The 20529-nt window shown below is 44.9% G+C and overlaps 1 protein-coding gene across 1 annotated transcript; it reads left to right on the top strand.

Annotated features, from left to right (window-relative positions):
• The first annotated feature begins 15315 nt into the window (after positions 1–15315).
• Positions 15316–19331, top strand: LOC131262571 (uncharacterized). Its single transcript, XM_058264610.1, has 6 exons — positions 15316–17673; positions 17759–18387; positions 18462–18648; positions 18734–18876; positions 18946–19081; positions 19152–19331. The coding sequence occupies exons 1-6, from the start codon at positions 15337–15339 to the stop codon at positions 19329–19331; spliced, it is 3612 nt and encodes a 1203-aa protein (XP_058120593.1). The 5' UTR covers positions 15316–15336.
• Positions 19332–20529: the final 1198 nt, after the last annotated feature.

Genomic DNA, 20529 nt, shown 5'->3' with positions numbered 1-20529 from the left:
GTAAGAGTTTGGACTGTTACAATGCAGACAACTTATCTACTATTGAACTCCAACTCCGACGGTCAAATGCACTGTTTGAAGAAATTTAACCTTACTGCTTAAGGCACCGAATCTCTTTACATATATACAGATATGAAGCATATATACAACATTATATACATATACAAAAGTATACACATGTTAGAGCATATTTACGGACGTGCCGAAATGACGTGCTATCGTGTAGAATTTATCGAAAATTTGATGTTTCCGATGCTTTTCATGGAGAGAACAGTTTATACTCTATAGAAAGATGTGATCATTCAGTGTGAGTGTGTGCCGGGCATGCATCAAAACCCAAACTGCTCCCGTGTAGTTTTGATGTTGACTTTTTTCTTCTGGATGCTGGCCCCGATTCCCCTGCTTCCGGATAGCTCCATTATAAGGCGAAAATTGTGGCACGAATGCCCCATTTATGATCCTTATGATTTTTCCTTGATCTTTAGAATCCAGAGCTGATCAACTGGAAGGTTATATCGAGTTATGGACATTCAAACTGCGCCACATGCCATCTCGTAGCGAGACAAACTAGAGCAGTGTTTCTGAATTTCCTTTGGAAAAATAAAATGGTTTCCGTATAATCCAAGTAGAAAATTAGTCCTTACCACGTTTAAATATTCTCGCTAGCGCACAACTACGATATCTTCCGCGCACGCGTAGATTTTCTATTCTTGTGTGACCTAGCACCAGTTTTTTGACCAATTAATACTAATGAATCTTCTCATATCATGGATGTTACGAAGCTGTAGGTTCCAAAATGAGCCAATTGCAGCCCTAGACAAGATTATTCAACACAATACTCAAGCTTTAACGTATACCAAACAAACTGCACATGGAATGTTACGTTTAAAACAGAAATAAGAATCAGATAAAAACAATGACTAAGCTTGGCACCATGAGCTACTTTTCAATGTTTTTCGAAAATGCTTAAAAATAGCTGATATGAAATAGTTCTTCGACAAGTGAGAGCTTTGTGTTAATTGTTAGCAAATTTAAACCACATCATTTTTTTAAGTTGTAAAAAAACATCAACTACAAATTTCTACCAAACGTTATGTTCACTTCAAACATCGCATCGCGTGCGTTTTGAAAAGATTTGAATACAATCCCAGCTTCGCAATCCTCTTGATGTTTGACAAAAGCGGCTTATATTAAATCTAGACAAAAGTTCATGAAATGTTATGCTAAAATACAAGGGGGAACAAAGGAGAACAATATCAATAAAGTGAACTGACGACGAGTTTATTTTTCCAGAGCAACTAAATGCTAAATGCACTGAGCATCATACTGCGGCCTAAAGGCAATCAATCATGCGCCAATTGAGTGGTTGTCGAAGTACTTAAATAACGGAGCAAATCGCCGTAACGATGAAACGAAAATTCAAGGTTCTATTTAACGCGATTAGAAGGAAACAAAGAAGAAAACAGAAAGCTCTAAACTATGCTGTATTGAAAAGTAAAATCCAAACTTAGGAACGAAACCGTCGTTTCATTTATTTTCTGCGTATACATATACTATAATGAAGAGATCTGTCAATTATATCCCCACAATGGCGGCTTATATATTCTCGGCTGACATCTTCACGTATTTCATATGAGGAAACTATCCTTTCTCACGTGATGCTCGAACGAACGAATCAAACTATCGCGTAACTAATAAGTCTAAATACGCGTAAGTAGACATAATCGTGTGATTGTATTACTGTGGATAGTTGTCTTGTAGACAAAGATTATTGAATTTGAAAATAAATAGATATTTGGAAGGCAATCTCTTATTCGACGTTACTGAAAAACAACTATCTGAAACAATACAATTCTACCAGTACACTATAAATAAACACATTATTCGTACACAATCGAACGCGATTCAATCGACAAAGCGAATGATTTTATCAATTATGTCTAAACAATTGTTTCTAAGGGATGACATGGTAGATACATATTAGTAGAAAGTCTGTCGATTCGTTGGGTAAAATACCAAACTGCCCTACTATCTACCAAAAAGAATTAATGTCATAGAATCTTTCATGAACCTTCACAGTTAAACTTGTTTGACCACCTTTAATAGCGTAGGTCTGAAATAAGTTAAGTTAAATCAAACTAATGAAGCCGAGCAAAGGAGTAAACTAAACGATACAATTTGCCAAATCGAACCGTATAAGATACGGGGTGTATGAAACCTGGGGAAGAAATTTAATATAATTTGAAATGTGACTATGAATGAAAAACCAGAACGCTTTTATCTTTTTAGTTTTTAGTGAAACAAACAAAACTGATGTAAACTTTCTAGAGAATGGATATATATATATATTTGAGACAAAAAATCAATAAAATTATAAGAATACTTCTAGCGAATGCTATATTATATTTCTTTGTTCATATTTGAGGACTTCGTCATTTGGAAAATAATGTCGAGATCAATTTTATTTATAGTTGATAACTTGTAGCTAACATGTGGTGAATGATGTAACATCGAATGCTTGATACGGTTTCACAATCGCTGGATGGTAAGATTGAACGAGTGACCTGTTGGATAATGCATAGGAAAGTACACTGTTTGCCCTCTATTAAACGTGATGGTTAAAAATCAAAACCCCAGCTAACAAATGTTCAACTTGGAATCGCATTTTGAACCAACACATTTGGTGTTATGAGTTACGTTTTCCTTCATAACCTACATTTGGAAATTATTAGAGGTGCGGCCGGTCTTTTCCTATATAATTATACACCTCGGAAACATACCCTTAAGGTAATTGGTGCTTATGATTGTATATTCCTCTATCTTCTTTACTCTTGGGCTAACGTTGAGCATCTCCTTGGCTATAATGATAATCTCAATAATAGAAAATAATGGCACAAACGCACACACATAAACTACCTCGTCGTAAAGTTTAAAAATCATCATCTCTTCGGAGAGATATGAATAAATGGGACTTTCAGTAAAAACCCTAGGACGTAGGTACTACTTCGAAATCGTGAATACTTTTACCAAGCTCATGCTAAACTGATGACTCGTCAATCAGTTCGTAGCTCATTCCAATATATTTTTAACTGATCGTAGCAGAACAGCGTAGAATAGAAAAAAGCAGAACTGATAGTTAACGGCATAGTGTATACCGTTTACAAATACAGTTCGCGTTACTACTGGTGGCGAATTCTTAACAAGCAAGTGGCCTACTCTCGGTGTCAAATCAACATGCCAAAAACCACCACACCTTGCTTCTTCAAAGCTTTCGCTCCGGACATTTGTCGCGCCACGCCGTTGTTGTTTGCAAATCACGTACGCCGCGAAGAAATTATCTAAAAGCCACTCCGTCAGCCGTTTGACGACATTCAATTCTTTGCCACACGGTAAGATGTCTGCCTGCTCCCCGTTTCGCGTTTCGTCCATCGCGCATCGATCTGTCATCGGACGTTGGCTGGCCTTCGGATGCCGGAATTTTGATTTCGATATTCGGTCCACGACGGCTGCGGCTCGGATCGGTTGGGCACGCTTGGAAAGAGATCTGGTTAACACGTCTGATGACGGTGACGCAGACGTCACGAGTGATCCACAGCTGCACGCTGTTGAACGAAGCCGATAGGGCGAAAGAAACCTGCATGACCTATATATAATGGACGATGCAGAGTGGAAAGTGTCGACGATGCAGAACGCGGCGAAATTTTCGGTAGGAGCTAGCGTATGATTGCTTCATTCAGAAGAACGCTGCTGAAACCAATTAAAGCTTAAATAACAAAAAGTCTGAAAAAAGAAGCTACCTCAAACGCTGTAGAGTCGTTTGAATTCCATATTGAAGAGAATTATCAGTTTGTTAAGCATTATGGGGTTGAGGTAGGGGTCTTTCGGTTTACTTTTTATCCTCAGTAAAATTCAAAAACTGGTCTCACTTAAATAGGTCACGCAAAGCACATGTGCAGATCCCAAAACTTCCTTCCAACGCAAAGGAATGAACAATGGAAAAAATCAATTTAATGTTCCAATTGACACCTTATCGCTAAAATCTCATAAAACCTACCGATGACCAGCGCCGAGCTTTCACTAACTATCGAAAATACCTTCACCACCATCGCCAGTTGACTGAGTACTTATGGTTTACTTTTATACTATGACCGTGTGGGAATGGAAGAGTTATTTAAAAGGGAAAACTGTGCAAGCCAAGACATCGTAGGGAAAACTTTGCAATCATATGACGCATTTCTCTATATATCTTCCTGTATTAATCGACTAACAAAATCGCTCTCGTCCAACTCTCGTGAGTTTCGTTTTCTACTCAGTTTTAACAGAAACCTCTACTGCACTGAAAGAAAGTGCAATGGTTTCCGGTACGCTAGGTCCCGCCATCACCAACGAGGCTATATCACGGGATATATCAGCACGAAACAGAGCGTGCCAATGCCGACACTGGCTTGCTGATGGAAAATATTTCATCCAAAAAATATATAAATATTGGCCCAAATTTAATGCGACAACTCGCCATCATTAGGGCCATTTCTCTTTCATTCAGAGCAATCCAAGCGAGATTCGGATGAAAACCCCCCGTGCAGAGATCGACAGAGATCAACGCAGAAAATCGACTAAGACAGAAAGGGAAAGAGGAGAAAATAATGCGTATGTCCGAAATCGAAAACAGTCCAAACCCGGGCACTAATTTAATGGCGGGAACTTTAAAATTAGCGACCAACCAGTTCTTCTCACAGCACCCCTCCCTCCTCTTCCTCTCTTCGTTTCCTCTGTAATAATCAAAATTAACCGAAAACAAAGCACAACCGGCGCAGCATATAAGTAGAAGGGTGGAAATAGGGTGGAAAATGCAACAAATTATTTCCGCCATAGAGTGAAAGCTCTCTTTTCCATCATCAAGCCTTTTGCAAAGGCACCAAGACAGATTACAAAGTTTTTAATTTCTGCCCCATTGACGCCCTTATCACGGAAGTTTAATATTGATTTGGCAATTTTAAAACATCCATTAATTAAATTGTTTAAGGATCCTTCATAGTGCACTGTGCATTTGCACACACAAGTGCGGAAACTTGAAACTCAACTAAAAACCTGATGTTACCGAACTCAATTAAATTATTTAGACTCACGGTCCAAATGATGACAATTGTGCGGAACATTGTTCATTTGTTTTCCGTACGACCAGCACGGAATACACACTTGCAATTGGAAATCATCACATGGCCAATGTGAGAGTGTTGGGCTTGGTTGAACTTCCGTTTCACTCCTACGAACCATTTCCCATTCAAACAATTGGCGGATATAACGACGAGCTACCCTAGGAAGGATTGTCGTCAGTATGTTACATTTTTTCTATGTGTTCACATTTTTTTAACAAACATCTCGATCATAAGATTTGATAACTATACATAATGTAATACGTGTACCTTTGGTACTAGTTTTAAAGATCGTAAAAAATGTCGATACTCAGCAACGCATACGTAATCGACTGAAGACAACTTTAATTCGATAATAGTTCAACCTACAAAACATTTGAGGTGTGATTTAGACATACGTGTGAATTGAAAACTATGTAGTAAAGGCATAGGCGGAACATCAAACGGAAACCATCTCTAAATCCCAAACCGAACTATTTTTTGACCAACCATACAAACATACCAAGCAGTCGTAGATACAGTTGCTGTTACCTCAATTCCTCATTGATACGAAAAGGTTGAAGAGAGTAAAATGAATCGAGCTCCATTGAACAAATACTTCAAAATAGGTTTTTTGCCATTCAACATAAGAGCATACTCAACTTTGAGGCCAGAATGCAATGTGGGAACTTGTTTGGAATCGGTTTGATGTAGTAGCCTCTGCAGAACAACACAGTCCGCCTGATCCTCTTCTGACCATACAGATACTCCACAAGCTTATACGCAGATAACGGAAAATTGAATCCAACACACCAGCGGGTTACCTGACCTTTTTACCCAATTGCCATAACATAACACGCACTTTTGTGGTCTTCTTGAATGACTAGTTGCAATCAAAGAGCATTATCAATCCCTTTGGCAGCCCTTTTTGGGATCTTTCAATCGAAGATTGTAACCATACCGCAGCTCAGTAGAGGCTAATCAGTTGTACGGTTGGGTAATGCATAATAGCATAGCATAATTCGAAGTGAGTAGTGCCGTAATGCGCCCTTTAAATCCAGCTAACGTATTCTAATACAACGGTCAATAGTTTTATGAGACTCCAAATAAAAATCTATGTTTGAAAATTTAAAATGATTGCATCGCATTTGGCATTTTAAAAATTTTTCATGGCCTTAACTTGCGGTGGTTTGTATTCCTACACATCGAATAACGGAGGTTCTTACCAATGAGATAACCGCTGGTCAAATTAAAGAAGAATGCCTTCTTTCACATGAGAAGGCGAATTCTACCTTTCACAGCTCTTCTAATTGGTAGTTATTGAATTTTGCAGCCACATTTAAATCTCATGAGAGCGAAAAGAACCGCCAAACAGCCAAACTCTGCTGTAGCACAGAATGATGCAAAAGGTGAGACGATTTTTGAAAAAAATCGACGATTTTTTAAAATATATTCTGCTTGTCATATTGTCATTTAACCTCGTTAATCGAAATGGAAAAAAAATGTTTTAACAATACAAGAGTGATAACAAAAAATAGTCCTGTATATTTGATTGGTTCCAGATGCAACAAGCCTACCAATTTACCAATTTGATTATTTGAAACACGTTAAGAGCCGAAACTTTGCATATGTACAAGGAAAAGCGATTCTGTTAGTTATAAAAAACACTTTTTTTTAAAGAAACCTTATTTCTAACAGTTATAAAACCGTTAGATTACGCACCATCAACAAGCTGCTCAATCAATCGATTGTTCAATAGCAAATATTTTCGTTTGAGTAGCCCAACCAGGCAATCTTCTACACTTTCCCTTCGATCAATCATTCAAAGGTAATCGCCTTTCAAAATGCTGGACCTACAGAGAGCAGTGGAGAATCGAGCAGGAAGCAACAACTCGTTGTTCTGGAAAAAAGGGTAAGAAATACGTTGCTCACATGACTCCACATGCATTACGCTCCATTACAACTTCAACCTGTCTTCCCGTCCATATCCTGGTACGGAAAACATCCAAAGAGAAAGAAAACTATTACACCGTGAGAAAGATCGCGAGTAAACATATGTGGATCGCGAGAAGCATAAGAAAATGCTCCACCGAAAGAGAGAATAAGAAAAGAAAGAGACCTTGCCCATCGTGGAAAGCGTAATGACGAAGCCTCAAGACCGAACCGGGGGGTCCACGGAACACCACCATCAGTTGAGTTTTGGTATCCGAACGGAACAGTCGATCGTCGTCGGACGTAAAGTGGGAACCGTTCCACGGGTCGAGCAGTCGCTTTTATTTTTCGAGCAGCCATCGAGAGAGGTGAGGAACCCGAAAGGTGGTGTAGTTGTATGTGCAGACGCGCAACGCTGTGCCACTGAGAAGAAAACCGATCAAGAAGGCAGCACACAACAACGCTGCACACAAACACACGAGCAGCATCTTAAGAGGCTACAACTAATCGAATTGTTTGTGATGCTGGCAAGAGATTGTGACTTGCGGGCGTTTGTGTGAGTGGTTAGGACCTCTCGTCCGAGGCCTTTGTCGCTCGGAGGTGCAGCAACACACGTTCAACTGGCCGCGGAAAAGAAATTCGTGGCGCATTCGCAGTGTAGACACCGCTGGAGAAAGGAAAATGTGAAAAGAAGTGCAGTGTAGAAAACCGAGCGGGGTGAGCAAGAAAGTGCAGTGTAAGCAGTCGGCCATGACAAATCAAGTGGAGTGAGAGAGCTGGCACACCGATGGATAGAAAGCATCCGATCATGGCGTTCCATCCGGCCAGCTAGGGGAATGAAGAACGTGCGCAGAGCTTTGGAGCAGTAGAAGACGTGTCAGGTTGTGAGTGAATGCCGACGAGTGATCGGAAAAGCCGGCCTGGTGTGGGCGCCGATGGAAGGGAAAGCGCACTGGCTTGCGGTAGGGTTGGTTGGGAAAAGTCGGTGAAACTCGAGGGTGCGTGGCCGTTCGGTATTTGACGCCGCAGCACCCGATAAGACCCCCGGTTGGACCGGTGGAAGTGAAATCGAATCGGATGCGGTATGGTAACAGAAGTGACAGACGAGTGACGAAAAAGAAAAAGTGGCCGCGCTAGGCATGGTGAACGGGAATGAATGAAATGTCATAGCAACAAATTTTACAAATATATTCTCATAGTTTTTTAGATAAAAATTTGCTGTTAGTTTATTTCATAAATTTAGAAATTGATAAACTAACAGCATTTACTGGAAATGATTTCAAGTGATGTGAAAACCTCCTTTCTATTACAGATTATAAAAAGAATGTTGCAAGTGTTGAGAGTGTTTCAACGAAGTTATTAGAAATTGTATTGTTTGTATTGTGAATGGCTCAAACCTTAAAAGTTAGAAAAATTGAAAGATCCCTCTGCCTGATTTTAAATAAGAAGAAAATATCGTGTACAAATCGTTCTTAAAATCGGCATACAAGAAAAGGTTCGTCTCTTGATTCCAGCGCAAGTCTTTCGTACAGAAATTCCAAAGCAAGCGCATGAAACGAAAAGGAAACATCCATAGGGCTTTAGTGAAGGTGTAAAGTGGGAGACGTACGAGAAGATCCGGCAGAAGGGGTCGAGTGAAAAGAATCTGGAAGTAAAAGTGAAACGCGACCGCTGCGCACACCACCGAACGGGTGTCGCTCTACGCGACTTACGGTCGCAGAAAGCTTGGAATTTGAACGACCATCCCTCGTTCTTTCTCGTTTCACCATATATCAGCATACACACACACACACAGCCGCGTGGCCAAGGCACGACAGTCAGACGCATCCCGTCTGCTCGCATCACATTCGCTGGATGGTGGAAGATGCCGTGGAGCAAAGGATCATTTATTTAAAAGAACAGGTACGTTGGAGTCTGTAGCAGCAGAGTGGCGTCGATTGCTAAGCCCGCCGGCGTCGGGGAGAAATGCTTTCATTTTGTAGGTCAGTAAATGAACCGCCTTCAGCTCGGGGAAACGATGCTGGACGAGCAACCCCATCGCTCGAATGTGCGTACGAACTGTGGCCCCGCGGTGTGTGAGTTTGAGGGTGCGCTTTTTTATTACGAACGGGACACCCTTTCTACTCATCTCTTCGCCAAAGAAAAGTTCAACCTTTCTTCCTCTAACTCAGGGAAGATAATCAACTACGGTGAGATTGTGAAAACAAGCCGACAGTTTCAGTGTTGTTTTTATTTCTCTCTTCGCATCGCATAACTTATGAGGATGGCAAGTTCCTTTCGCTCGCGCAACTTTTTCAACATGATGGTTTTTTTTTCCTATCAAACCATTTCTTTTCCGTTTACGATTGTGGGTTTCTGCGGCTAAAAAACAGAGGAAATAGTAAACGAGCAGTGAAAAGAGAGGAGTAATAAATTTTAACCTCACTCGGCACCAGCCAAGCAACTGGTAGTAACCCGGTCCGACATTGCTACCACTGACATTGACGGAGGTCAACCACCAGAAACGAGGAACTTTTGGACCCGACAATGGGACATCCCAACTGGTTACCGGTTGATTGTCACGTGATGCGTATTAAATATGCTATGAAATAATGTGAAACTATTTCAACACACATATGTTCAATGTATAAAATTTTTAATAATCTCGATCGAGTCAGTAAAATTTTATTCTACCTCTCCAAGCGATAATTCAACACGTCTTTGAATGACTTTTTCTCACTTTATAGTTGTTTCCATCAGACTGGTCAGCTACAACTACAAAACGGTATACCCTTCTGCGGGATATTTTCCTTTCTGTTTTACTTTTCCCGGGATAGACAAGACCACATCGCGCTCAGCGATCGCTATAAATGGTGTTCATCCGCTCGTTCGCTGGTTTTATTTGAGAGTAACTTTTAACACTTCATATTATATATTTGACACATTTTTTCCACCTTTTCCTAAGGGGTTTGTATGTGCATTCAAAGGAAATAAAACTGTTTTGAATGTGTACTTTACGCATATCATAATATAAAACTAAAGCTACTGTTAGCTTCAAACGCTCTGTAAGACGATATGCCTCACACACATATCAATCCATTACATTTCACCGACGGACAAATCTGCACTGCTGAGACGCAGGAGGAAACTTTCTACTCCGCTCCTCTCCGGTTCGCTTGAACTCTCTCTAACCCCCCTGGATGCCCCGCATCATTGCACACTAGTAAATGTAGACGTCGTCGATGTAGAGGTTCGTTGCGTATTCGCGAAAGTGTCTTGTGGAGGCGCGAATTCGCGATCGCAACCAAACGTCTCTTCGTCCATTCTCGTCTACTGTCCTAATGTAGTGTGCAAAACTGTGAACTGGCATAGACTACAAGAACGATTACATTAATCAAACTGCCTGCAACTGCCGTTTGGGTCTGCTTTCTTCTGCCCCATGTATGGAATGAAAGATGGCGTCATTTTTTACTAAAATCTTCTTTTTTTTAAATAATTAAAACCATTGATCATCATCCCAACATTTTATCGTCTTGAAAAGCTCAAGATTTTTGTCAAAAACTTAGTCCAATACGAGAAGTATTGGTTAAAGCAAAACTTTTTTGTCATGTGAAAGATTGCTTGAGCATGTTACTCTTAGAATAATAATGTTCGTGTGAAACATCGTCCAGTTGTGTATTTTTCTTTCAATTTTAAATTACTGTCCATCAATTATTTATTGAGTCACAGTATGCTAATAACGTTTACGGAAAAACTGTCCATCTACACTAAGTGGAACGACAACGTGAGCAAACCGACCTCAAGATCGAGTCACTCGAGTTGACACGGAAAAATCCAGTTTCCGACAGGAAACGATTTGGCCTTCATCCGGTTCATTCGAATCCGGGAAAGCTCCACGGAAGGAAATGGGCCAGTCGCTAGAACTAGAAAACGGACGATCAGGCGGTGGAACTATCTGAAAAGTCGCGATCGCACTCGACGCCGGCAGAGTGGTTACCTTCGCCAGGAATACTGGTACTGGTTTTCGGTGAAGCTTGCCCGTTAATAAGTAGCACTGATAGCGGTACACAAGCAGCCACTCGCTGTCACTGTCCGTGGAGCCTGGCGTGGAGTAGGTTTCCACGTCCTGGGGCCACGGCCTGGCCAGTGCTGGCAAAACATCGGAGCGGAGATGGCGCGGAAGAGAAAATAAATGGACGAGGAAAAAAGTGAAATACCGTACTGTGGCCTGCGGCACTGAATTTCGAACTCTTTTCAACCAGTTTTTCCACACAGCTCTCCATCCTGCTTTTCCTTGACCACAGGTGGAATGTGTAAGTTATGGTTATGTGTGCACGAAGTGGAGTGAAGCGTCGGTTGAGGTTGAGAAGTGGTACTTTTTTATCGCGATAGTTTTCATTTGATGATACACACTGCGATCAAAACGAACGGCACAGTTGGCAGTTGACCCGCAAAATAACACCAAACGGAAAATTTATTTACCAACATGTGAACCAGTTTTGTTGAAACAGCTTATGAAAATAGCATTGTTAAGCTAGTAAACTAAATTTGTAATAAGAAAAATGAAGTGGCATTTTTGAATGTCCTTTCAACGTAGAAACGTTACTCATGTAACCAAATATCAAATAGGAAAGAGCAGCTATAAATCAACAAGTTGACTCATTTGATTAACTCTAAATTTGAGCAAAGAAAAGCAAGAAATAAGTTTGAAATATCTCAGTGTCAAAATTTCCGAAAAAATGTTTAAAGTGTGTCTTTAAAGTAGCAAAACTTTATGGCAGCACATCACTTAAAGTGAGTGAAAATTCGTTAGTTTTCCCATAAAGAAAATGTTAAGCAACGAGTGCAGTACTTTGCCCCAATGCTGCATTTTCCGGCATACCAGCATGATGCCATAAATGCATTTCGTTGGCCTCAATGCAACTTCACCGACGTGCTCGTTCGTTTGCCGACAGCTACCGAGGATCCGGTTCAATACATGGGACAAATGCTTCAAACGCACTCAATAACAATGGCACTGGCGAGGGTAAGCCCAAAGTGGTCGTCGTCGTCGTCGCGACATAAGATAAGCAACTGAATTTTACGTATGCACAACAAGTCACAACGGAATGGAATGGTGGGTGGGGGGTGGAGCCTACCAACCCGCGACTGACTGATGATGTTCGCGGTGGTAGTCACTCGATGTTGCGCACGGTTGACTCACAAAAGTTGGCGATTCACAATTGCGCACACCGAATTTGCATTTCGTAACAACTCGCATCAGCTCCGGTTCACGCGGCACGAACGACCTCTACACTCTTCGCGGGGGTGAGCATGAGGATTGTTGGGGGGGGGGGGGGGGGCGAACCAGCTCCCTGCGATGGGGACATGGCGAAATGAATGGTGTGCGACTTCTACCACTACCAGCACTACCTACACACTGAACCACACGCTCGCCGTGCGCGCTCAGACTTTCTCTTTGACGCATAGCGCATCGTTGCGCGGGCAAAACGCAAGACGATCGTCTTCGGGGATCTACACCTGCCCACACCGGCACCGGCGGTCGTCCTAGTTCGTCATAATCGCTCACCTCGGCGGAGCCTCGATGAATGTACGGCGTAACGGCGCGCTTTTGGCCGCAATGTTGCAATAACTTAGTCATCGGAAAGTACCCCGCCGGCCGGAGGATCGACAAGGCCACGAGGCTGGAAATGCGAAGGAAAGAGCGCAACAGAACTCAAGCCGGACTTGGAACCGGAACCGTGGTTGGAGAAGGGAAGAGAGAAACCATGCATGACATTAGATTCAAGACGCTGGCGACGGGCGAGAGGAGCGCCTTACGATGAAAAGTTAAATCGAAAACAATGCTAGTAACGAGTTCCGGGTGAGCAGTAAAACTAGCAGATATTTAATTAACGGGGTTTAGATGAACACCAAACAACACAGCCACAACCAACGGCCGTGACAATACGCGTGAATGTTCAAGAGGAGCTTGAAAACATTCACCGAAACGTGTATAACGTTTCTAACACTGAGCTGAAACAACTTCAAACCAGACGGTCGATCTTGGATGAATCTGTCAAGAGGAAAACTTCGTGAATCAGGGTTCAGTAGAAACAATGTGAGATTAATTGAATTGGTGTTTCCTCGTGAGCCAACGATTTGTTTTTAAACGATACAACACAGACACATGGCTTGTTTGTTTAAAAAATTAAACAAAATAAAATCAGTTCATCGTCTTGATCCCGCGTTCGATTGGGCGAAGAAAGTAAGAGTGAATTCACAAGCGGTAGAGTTGAAATGTAATGCCAAAGTAAAAAACGGTAGACAGAGAAAGACTGAGGAAGTTTGCATCCGTTGTTGCCTTTTGGTCGATCAGTTCTGCCTAAAAGTCCGCTCCGAGTGTTATGCCAACTATAGCAAAAGTGAAACCTAACTCAACCAAATGCGCCGTGTATTTCGGGTGGTTCAACTGTCGAAACTGTTGCTCCTCTTGGGGTTTCCAAAGCCAAGCGATCGTTATGCACATCGCCATTCAGCGATCCATCGCTCCGTTAACATAACATCGTGTCATAATCGATACACTTACTTTTGCTCAGAGAGCATATGTCATTCCATGCGTCAGTCGGAGAGGAGTCGAACAAATATTTCGAAAACAATAGCAATACACAGCATTCACAACGCGATTGCTAATCCTTAGTGGTAGTTTCGCATCTATTGACTAGCGTTTCTCAAATTGAAACATGAGTAAATTCCTCAAATTAAAACATCAGGTAGCAAAATTGGTACACAAAACCAATGCCCACTCCGATCGGGAAATGGAAGAAAGCAGGGAAGCAAAGTGAAGATCAAAAAAGGGTGGAAAAATTAATTTGCCAGCAAACACAGCTCTCCCATCCATCGTACACGTTGTTCCCTTCCGACCGAACAGACCAGATCACCCCGGGCTAACCATGTTGCACTGTTATTTGAACTATTTCATGACCGGATTTTGTACCGACGGTTCAATCGTTCGTGTCTTTCCACCCCGGGGTGCGGGCCTTCTCCTAACCCTGCTGGATATTGCATTGCTAGTCCGCTCGATTGGGCGATTGATACGCCAGCGATGTGATTATGAAAAAGCCCGTGCTGGAAAACAGTTCCACCGTGGGGGATTTTTTTCTTTCTGGATCAACGCTGTCATTCACCGTTCCGTACAAAATAAATACTACAAACTCGTTTCTCTGACCTGCTCCCCATCTTCCCAGGGGGGAAATTTAAGACTTTTCGTTTGCTTCCACCAACCACCCGAACGGTGGGGCTGCGTCAAGATAATCAGGAAAATGAACAGAGAAGCGCCATGCTCCGACTCCCTCTCTTTCTCTTTCTCTACCTGTCTCTCGATCCCAGGAATCGGTAGGAAAAGCAGGTTGCATTTGCGGCAGTCCGGTATCTCGGCGATCGCGTGCCACGCCGCTGCGAAAAGTGGCAGTAATTTCCCACCCAACTCCCGTTGCTTGCTTCCCTTCTCCACGTGGTTACTATTTTGGGTCAGCGTGCAGAAGGTGTAGCGAGTAAGTCCGGCCCGAAGGCTGTATCCCCAAGGAAATCGACGATTGTACTATCCGGTTATGATCGCATTTGCTTATGGGGCAAACCAGTGACCAATATACTGATCAGATTTACTGTTAAAATATGTCGCTGAGGAATTTAGCAGATAGCTGACATACATCCGCGGAATACAGAAACAAGTTCAGTCATCATGAATTGGAAATATAGTATCAACTACGAGCAAATGTGTTGAAAATATATTTTAACCACCTCTCTTTCTTCTTCTCTTCTCTTTTTTCTAGAGCAATTCAAGTGCTTTGCGAGTCCCATCGAATGATTCGATCCAGTAGAAGAGATGAGCGCGGATAGTGTTTGCTGGAACGTGTTCGCAATTCACAACTGTTACAGTGTTTTCCATCTTAATCCGTCGAAACGAAAACTGTCACACTTGTAGGGTGACAAGAGATTTCCTTCCCATTCAAAGCGCCCTTTGCGGAGGGCGGAAGGCAAAGTGCGAACAAAATTCCGGTGACTACGAGATAAAGACATCCAAGGGGACCAGTGACATTGCCCACGAGTAGTAGGTGTCAGTTTTTGAACATCTAACAGAATAGATAGCTGAGTCATGCAAAGAAACACAGGAAACAACTACGGGAGCCTTTTTGCCCTTTCGAGGCGAAAGTACCTCCTCGGGTTGATTGGGGCCACATTGCTTTGTATGTGTGTGGCCGTGGAGAGGGATGGAGTGCCGGCAAACAAAACGAAGCGATCGGCTTCGGCGATCATGAACGAGCTCACGCCACGGAATGGCAGGAACAAGGAGCTGCTGGCGGTGTCGTTCGATAGCAACAGCAACAGTGTGCTGGAGGCGACAGGACCTTCGGGACGCAATGGCAAGGACTTGCTGGATGAGTCCTACCAGCGCACGAAGGAGCTGGCCATGAACATTTCCAACGTGCAGCGAGCGGTGTTGGCCTCGCAGCAGCGCCCTGCGCCCCCATTCCATCTGCCCAACGGTCCAAGACAGAATCCAAACCCGGACATCCAGGATATCATCACCGGTATCGTGAAGCTGCTGAATGGGAATGTGAACGTGCATGCTAACCCTCAACCGACTCGACGGCACTCGGCCACGCGCATCAACAATCGCGGACCGCCACGAATCTCCGAGGCACAACCGCTTCCAAACGAGTACGAAGGAGAGCTGGGCGGTCCACCGACTTCCAACAGGCCCTTACTCCAACCTGACCAGCAGCAGCAGCAGCAGCAGTCCCAAGGACCCCGACCGGATGGCCATCCGGTGCGACCGTTTCTCACAGGCGTGCCTATACCGGAGCAGATCGTGCCCTCGATGCAACAGACCTACCGGCCAGGATTTGTGTCCCAGAACAGGCCACCCTGGCAACGGCCAAAGCCCCGCCCTCCGATCTCCCCCAACCGGAGGCCGATTCCGCCATACAAACCGTACCCTAGCAATATCGACTATCGCCCGGATCTAGCGTCCAATGGCGCTCCGAATGGTGCTCCTGGTCCACTGCCCATTCCCACCAGCAACGAGGGAGGCAATGCGATCGACAACGTCACCGAGAAGGTCATCGAGGATCCACCGTACGAGCTACCGACTGCTGACGGCGGGAAGTATCCCCAAACAACGACCACTGACAGTGTGGTGGAGCTGGATCCGGAAGTCACTACTGGAGCTGCCACGACGGGCGAGGCCGCATTGGACACGGTGGGAAAGATTCCCTCCAGTGCTACGGAAGTTCAGTACACGATTGAATCGGCAACCAGTGCAGCGAGTGTGATGCCCCCGCAAGGTGCCGGGACAGAGTCCTACGATCCGGAAGTAGTCCCAAGCGTGTACGAGATAAACTCCATCGAATATCTACCATCGAGCGGTGTCCTGGAACCCACCACTACCACGAGCATCTCGAGATCGAGTACGACCACCACAACGAGCACGATCGAGCCTTCCATCAACGAGGACCACGATCGGACGACGATCACGCCCACGCCATCCTTGGATACCTCGATGCTAAGTAGTACTTCGACAACGACGACAACGATTCTATCGACGACGAGCTCTACGCCCGTAACGATTTCTCCTACGACAACGACACCGACGCTTGTTGCTGGAACAGCGAAGACACCTCCATCTGCTCCTCCAACCGACTATCGCTTCCAGCCACGCCCCGGACTGGTCCTTGATGATCCAGATTTCAAACCTGGCGGTGGTGCTGGAGCCGGAGGTAGCAGCAACGCAATCCGAACCCAGAATTTGCCTGCATTTGGAAGTCGCCCAGAGATCTACACCGCACCTCCTCCTGGCACCTCCAACGGCAACGTTGGCCGACCGGCGAACTATGGCGAAATCTTTGACGTCACACTGTCCGCCATCCAAGGGCCCGGATCGGGTGGTTCCGGATCGCAACATACAGTCAAAATCAATCCTTACTACAATCGACCACCACCGCCGCAGGATGGCGGGGCAGGAGCCGAGGCCAGCATCATTCTTTCCGCCTCGGGCACCGAAGGCTTTGTCTCGATCGACGGAAAACGGTCGTACATCGATCTGTTCGGCACGGAGACGGCCAAGAAGACAATTGTAAGACCTCAACCGACTCCCACCCTGACGAACGGAGGAGTCCGGCCCACCGAACGGCCGAAACCCTCGAAGGTAATGCCTCCTCCCCTGCAGCCCGGCATCATCGGCACGGGATACGCCGTGCCAGAAACGGAATCACCCGTGCACGCCAACGCACCGGCCACCAACAACGCAGGCCTGCCGCCACATCGGGGCGCTCCGGCGATTCATGGCAGCCGGCCAAAGTACCCGGGTGGCTTGCCTCCGGTGCGCATCGATACGTGCATCGTTGGGGACGATTCCACCTGTGACCAGGCGCAGAACGAACGTTGCAAGACCGAAAGTGGCGTGTCCAGCTGCCACTGTCGGCCGGGGTACGCCCGTCGCAAGCACCGCGAACCGTGCCGTCGCATCGTCTCCCTGATGTTGTCCATGCGCGTGGACAAAATCTACGAACGGCGTATCCACTGGGACCAGGCCCTAGCCGACCGGGGAAGCGAAAAGTACCAGCAGCTCAGCTACGAAGCCATTCGTGCGGTAGGTGCAAAACAAAATCTAATTTTTCCCTTTTCTTTTGACAACCGATCATGTTTGACTTTTATGTCCCGAAAAACCCCAACAGATGGATTCGGCCATGTCGATGACGCCGTTCTCGGACGAATTTCTCGAAGCACGCATCAACAGCATCTACACGATCGCCTCATCCGGAGCTGGCGGGGGTGGAGGAGCCGTCTTTGTCAACTACACGGTCAACCTGGACGAAAACGCCGAAACACTCCGGCCGGCCCTGCGCTCCGACATCCAGCGCCATCTGCTGGGCGTGATCCATCGACGTAACAATAACATCGGCAACTCGGCGCTCTACGTGGAGGCTCCGACGGGGGCCGTCTCGAGCGTGCAGGACGTGGACGAGTGCACCTCGGACGAGCTGAACGACTGCGACGAAGAGGCGCACTGTACCAACCTGTTCGGCACCTTCCGGTGCGAGTGCAACGGGGGCTTCCGGGATCCGTGGGCCGACCAGCCGCAGCGAGCCGGTCGCGAGTGTCTTTCCTGCCCGGAATCGTACTGCACCAACCGTGGCACGTGCAGCTACGACAATGCCAACAACCGGCAGGTCTGCAAGTGCCTCGGAAGCTACTACGGCACGCAGTGTGAGATCGACGGGGAGGTGCTTGGAGTGGCCGTCGGTGCGTCCGTTGCTGCCGTCATCATCATCGTTCTGACGCTGATTTGCTTGGTCATGTGGAGGTACTGACGAAGTTCAAAAGTTTATTATTTAAAGCAATTTAGTCCACTAATGCAAATGTATGTCCTTTTTGCAGTCGAAAATGGCAACGCGAGCACAAAAACGCTATGGGCAGTCCAGTATTTGGTTATCTTGGCAATGGACAGGTCAAGACGCCAGTCATGGGGCAAGCCCCCTACCAGGTGACACTGGAGGACCGGATGCGATGGGCACAGATTGCGGATGTAATGGCTCAAGCGAATCATTACGCGGTAAGCTACGAAGTATGGATTATCAAGGGGATGCTCTAGGTGCATCACGTTTTAACTTGTTTCCTGTCCTCTCAAACCCTTCCCTTGGCCAAACTAGGCTGAACCCGTTTCTGGAGGAAGACCATCGTCGGCCATGTATGGATATCCAAATTTGCAGACCATCGGCAGCATGAACACGCTTTCGCTGCATGGAACCCTTCCGATGCACACCGGCACCTTGCCACCGGTTCCTTTGCCAAGGTAGGAAAAGAAATCGTTCATAAGCGAAGAATATCTAGTTTTCAACCCGTGTTGGTGATCTTGTTTCAGAACGCTTGGACTGAATCGGAACGGTATGCGAACGTTAGAAAATTCGAGCTCAAGCGAGGAAGAAGATCGGGCTGATCTGCTGGGGCGCAACTTCAACGTTCCTCGGCCCAAAAGTCGAAGCAATGCGAGCGTCACGGTAGGCACTATTCAACAACCTTCCTTCCGTGATATTAGATTGATTATAACAACTTTTCTTCTATCCTTAGTCCGGTATCTACTACGACGTGGACTATGCACCAACGGGGGCTGAGCAGCTTTATGGCGGCGGCAGCACACTCGGAGGAACGATAGGGGTGGCCGGCGGTACCACGAAGTCGCAGAGTAGCATACCAATGAGTACCTACACCTCCACGGGACGTCCAGTACAATCGACGTACTACAAGTAGCCACTAAATTAAGGGCCATGCAATGACAGTGTCACACCGAATCGATATTGCGATCGTGACGGATCGTCGAGAGGAACCCAGTTAAAATAAGCGAAAGCATCGTTCGGCATGAAAGATCAAACTTCTCTTTCCTGCCCCTAACAAGGCGAAAATGTAGGTGCACTGCTGGGACGATGTGATAAACTTGATTGATTTCGGATTCAAGCGCCAACTAGGGAAAGAAGGCCAAAAAAGGAAAAAAATGTGTCGGTCTCAATGGGCGGTGGTACGATAAAGGGAACGAGAATGTAGGAGACTGTATAATGTACATATAGAGAAAAAAATAATGTTTGTTAGTCTGATTTAGTTGTATAGTTTTCATAGAATAATGGCATAAAGTTTGGTCGATGTAGAGCAAAAGCTAAAAAGAGACCTAATCTGTCTTTTGTATAAGCAGTCGTTGCTGCATCTAAAGAGCGAACATGAAAAGCATAACCAGTTTTGTCCAGTGTAACAAGTTTTCGAGCGAATGAAAATAAAATGATATTATAAGAAGACTATCCCCTTATTGTACTTACCTGCTTCAAACCAGTTGTCGAATCTATAAAAAAAAAATGACGCCATCTGTCCCCAAATCCAACATGGCGGTAGAAGCTTTACCATCTGGCGTCCCCTAGCAAATGCAAGGCGAACGTAAATGCTACCCACAAAACGAACCAAACGATCAATGAATTTCGTACAAATCTTGATGTCATTAAAGCAGATTTGCATATTCATTCTCGTTTAATATCAAAAATATTCAAGAAAATGTATCAAAAATTGGCATAAGAAAAAGAAAAAGGTGACATTGGTAGCGTCGATCGAATGAATAGCGACAGCACGACTGATCAAAAGAAAAACGATATTTATCCACACCAAACACCAAACACAACATGAACATGAAACGCATCACGTGCAAAGAAACAACACAAACTTTTCACAGAAAGACCACAAGCACTTTTCACAAATCACTTTCTTTTACATTTTTCTACGACGCTACCTGTCCCCAAATCCAACATGGCGGTAGAAGCTTTGCCAAGTGGCGTCCCCTAGCAAATGCAAGGCAAACGATTTTTCGTTCGGCTAAGCACAAAAAAACCAACCGATCAATGAATTACGTACAAATCTTGCTGTCATTAAAGAAGATTTTCATATTCTTCCTCAATGAACATCAAAAAGA

This window comes from Anopheles coustani, chromosome 2, assembly GCF_943734705.1.
Source record: "Anopheles coustani chromosome 2, idAnoCousDA_361_x.2, whole genome shotgun sequence".
NCBI classification, from domain to species: Eukaryota; Metazoa; Arthropoda; class Insecta; order Diptera; family Culicidae; genus Anopheles; species Anopheles coustani.
Note: the sequence above shows the minus strand (reverse complement) of the source record. Positions and strands in the feature narration are given on the sequence as shown.

Excerpts from the sequence above, each read along its gene's own strand:
- LOC131262571 (XM_058264610.1), top strand. The coding sequence starts at position 15,337 with ATGAACGAGCTCACGCCACGGAATGGCAGGAACAAGGAGCTGCTGGCG. Across the intron at positions 18,388-18,461 it reads ATTTGCTTGGTCATGTGGAG|TCGAAAATGGCAACGCGAGC; the intron begins GTACTGACGAAG and ends TCCTTTTTGCAG. Across the intron at positions 19,082-19,151 it reads GAAGCAATGCGAGCGTCACG|TCCGGTATCTACTACGACGT; the intron begins GTAGGCACTATT and ends TTCTATCCTTAG.